Raw genomic sequence first — 2,500 nt, forward strand, 5'->3', positions numbered from 1 at the left:
GGCCCCCACCAACCGGTGTTAAAAGAACTTTATACAAAAATTGGGTTTTATCAACGGAGTTGATAATGTAAATTGGCCACCGTACAGAGATTCTAAAAGCTGACGTTTCGAGCGTTAGCCTTTCGTCTGACGAATCCCACGTCAGCTTTTAGAATCTCTGCATGTACGGTGGCCAATTTACATTATCAACTCCGCTAATAAAACCCAATTTATGTATACTACTTCCCCACCGACGCAGCACCACAGTTTCTTTAGAAACTACCCCCTTCATTCATTAAAAGAACTTTGATAACTTCTTTCTTTCTACACAAACCCTTTAAAACCTCTTTTCCTGATTTCTAAACTCACCTCCTTCAAGAGTCTCTGCCGAAATAAAGACACTCGGGTCACTAGTTCCCAATACATTTCTTGCGTACACACGTAAGTCATATTTAGACGCTGGTCGCAGTCCAGTCCAATCGAATCCAATCGACAAACCCGCCGACACCACTCTTTTGGTACTATCCACCCACACTTGGAAACTCCGTTTACACTCCACTGTGTACTCAATTATGTCGGCGTTGCCATCAAATCTTGGTCTCCACGTCAAGTAAACAGAGCGCGCTGTTACGGCCTTTACTTCTGGTCTGGAAGGAGGAGATGGCCGCTCTGAGATGACCAAAAGAAATGTTATCGCCACGCAAGAAGTGGAAGCAAAACAGTGGTACTAAGCAGATAAGAAACAAACAACCTTGACAACTGGCACCAGTCTCATATGATACTTTACTGAAAGGGATTGTTGAGTTAAAAATAAATTCCATCAGCTGAAAAACAACGAGGACAAAGAAACCACCCACCGGCAATTTTAAGTCCACGTCTGTAATTACTGTTTCCCACCCGCCTACATTCCCTAACCCTAATGCACATGAGTTACCCGTAAAACATGGGATGAAGTATTAAAAGCGAAAGAGCTAAATACTGTTCCTTTCATTAAACGAGGGCATGAATACTGCTTACGTTGAGCTTTGATGCGAAACGTTCTCCAGTCATTTCCATACGTGTTCTCCACTTTACAAGAGTACTGCCTGGTATCCTCTAGCACCAGTCTTCTCACCGTTAGCGTGCTGTTGACTCTATAGTACTTTGGTTCGGTGGATGTTTCAATGGCTATTCTAGAATTTTTGGTCATTTGTTTGGTTTCATTAAACCATTTAAGATAAATTGGAAGGTTTCCCACAGCAGTGCACGAGATCACCACGTCACCTAACACGTTGGCTGACTTGTTTGTGGGTGCAATAACAATTGAAGCTGGCACTGCTAGACAAGAAAAACGTGATAAATTAATGACAATCGGGCCAGAGAAAACAAAATTCAGAAAAAAATCGTGAATAGTTAATAATGTTTCATACCATGAACAGTGAGCTGTACTTGACGGCTGACAGACTTATCACTGACCCCATTTTGAGCAGTACAGAAATATGTCCCGCGATCTTCATCACTCGTGTTTCGTATCACCAAAGTTCCATCAATCATTTTCTCAAATCGAGGCTGGTCCATGGAGACTTGTTTGAAGCCCCCGGATAACTTACTCCAGTCTATACGAGGAGGTGGTGTCCCGGACGTTACGCATGCCAGATATGTGGTATAGCTTTTGAGCACTTGCTGGTTAACGGGTTCTTGGAGAAATTTCGGTGGCACTAAAATTGTAAGTGCAAAAATTGTCACCAGTGTTCTAGCTGCTGCTGCTGCTGCTGCTGCTGCTGCTGCTACTACTACTACTAACAATAATAATAATAATAATAATAATAATAATAATAATAATAATAATAATAATAATAATACTAACAACAATAAGCGATTTTTGTTACAATAGTGTGCCGTGGCATTGAGTACTATCAATAATGAAAAATTGCCTACAATTATGGACAAAATTGTCGAGACACGAAAAGAGATTTATTTGCACAACTCCCTAATAGCACTGTGTTGGGTGGGCTGAAGAGAAGTAGGTCCATTGTTCACCTTCTTTTCAAGCTATAGTCCAGAAATTTGAAAAACGAAACAAAGTGTTATGTAAATAACAAATACGTACTAATACTAAGTCAACACGTGCAGCTAGGAGCTCATTATTTGGAACAAACAACTTGTATCGCCGCTTTGAATGATCGTTTTCTTATACTTGATTATTCTAAAATCATGTCCTCTATGCACCTAGTTCAAGTTATGTTCGACATAAACGGAGTCAATGTGCGTTGATTGACTGAGAGGAACAACATTTGGAGGGAAAGAAAGCGGTTTTAAGTATAGATGGTATGAGCAAACGATGATTCCAAGGAAAGGTATGTCAGTTGCAGGCTCCGAATCAAGAGCCACTAATGCTTCTCTTTCACAAAAAGGAACCTTAACCCGAACACATCATTACTAACCGAAAACCACCATCTCCATGGACACGTTAGTAGTGCCAACATTGTTGCTTGCCATACAAGTGTAATTTCCAGAGTCGGCTGCTGATACGCTCTTGATC

General features: G+C 40.9%; 1 protein-coding gene across 2 annotated transcripts in view; it reads right to left on the bottom strand.

Moving 5' to 3' along the window:
* Positions 1-2,500, bottom strand: part of LOC137982189 (cell adhesion molecule DSCAML1-like) — a 30,969-nt gene that overhangs the window by 11,654 nt on the left and 16,815 nt on the right. Inside the window, exons 8-11 of one of the 2 annotated variants that reach the window (XM_068829255.1) lie at positions 2,403-2,500; positions 1,389-1,676; positions 997-1,296; positions 349-648 (exon numbers count right to left, since the gene is read on the bottom strand). The exon at positions 2,403-2,500 is cut by the window's right edge and continues 181 nt beyond it. In XM_068829255.1, coding sequence (XP_068685356.1) covers positions 349-648; positions 997-1,296; positions 1,389-1,676; positions 2,403-2,500 — 986 coding nt within the window. The remainder of the gene's footprint in view (positions 1-348; positions 649-996; positions 1,297-1,388; positions 1,677-2,402) is intronic. The other variant, XM_068829256.1, reaches the window with a different exon arrangement.

The sequence above is a fragment of the Montipora foliosa genome, chromosome 13, assembly GCF_036669935.1.
Source record: "Montipora foliosa isolate CH-2021 chromosome 13, ASM3666993v2, whole genome shotgun sequence".
NCBI lineage: Eukaryota > Metazoa > Cnidaria > Anthozoa > Scleractinia > Acroporidae > Montipora > Montipora foliosa.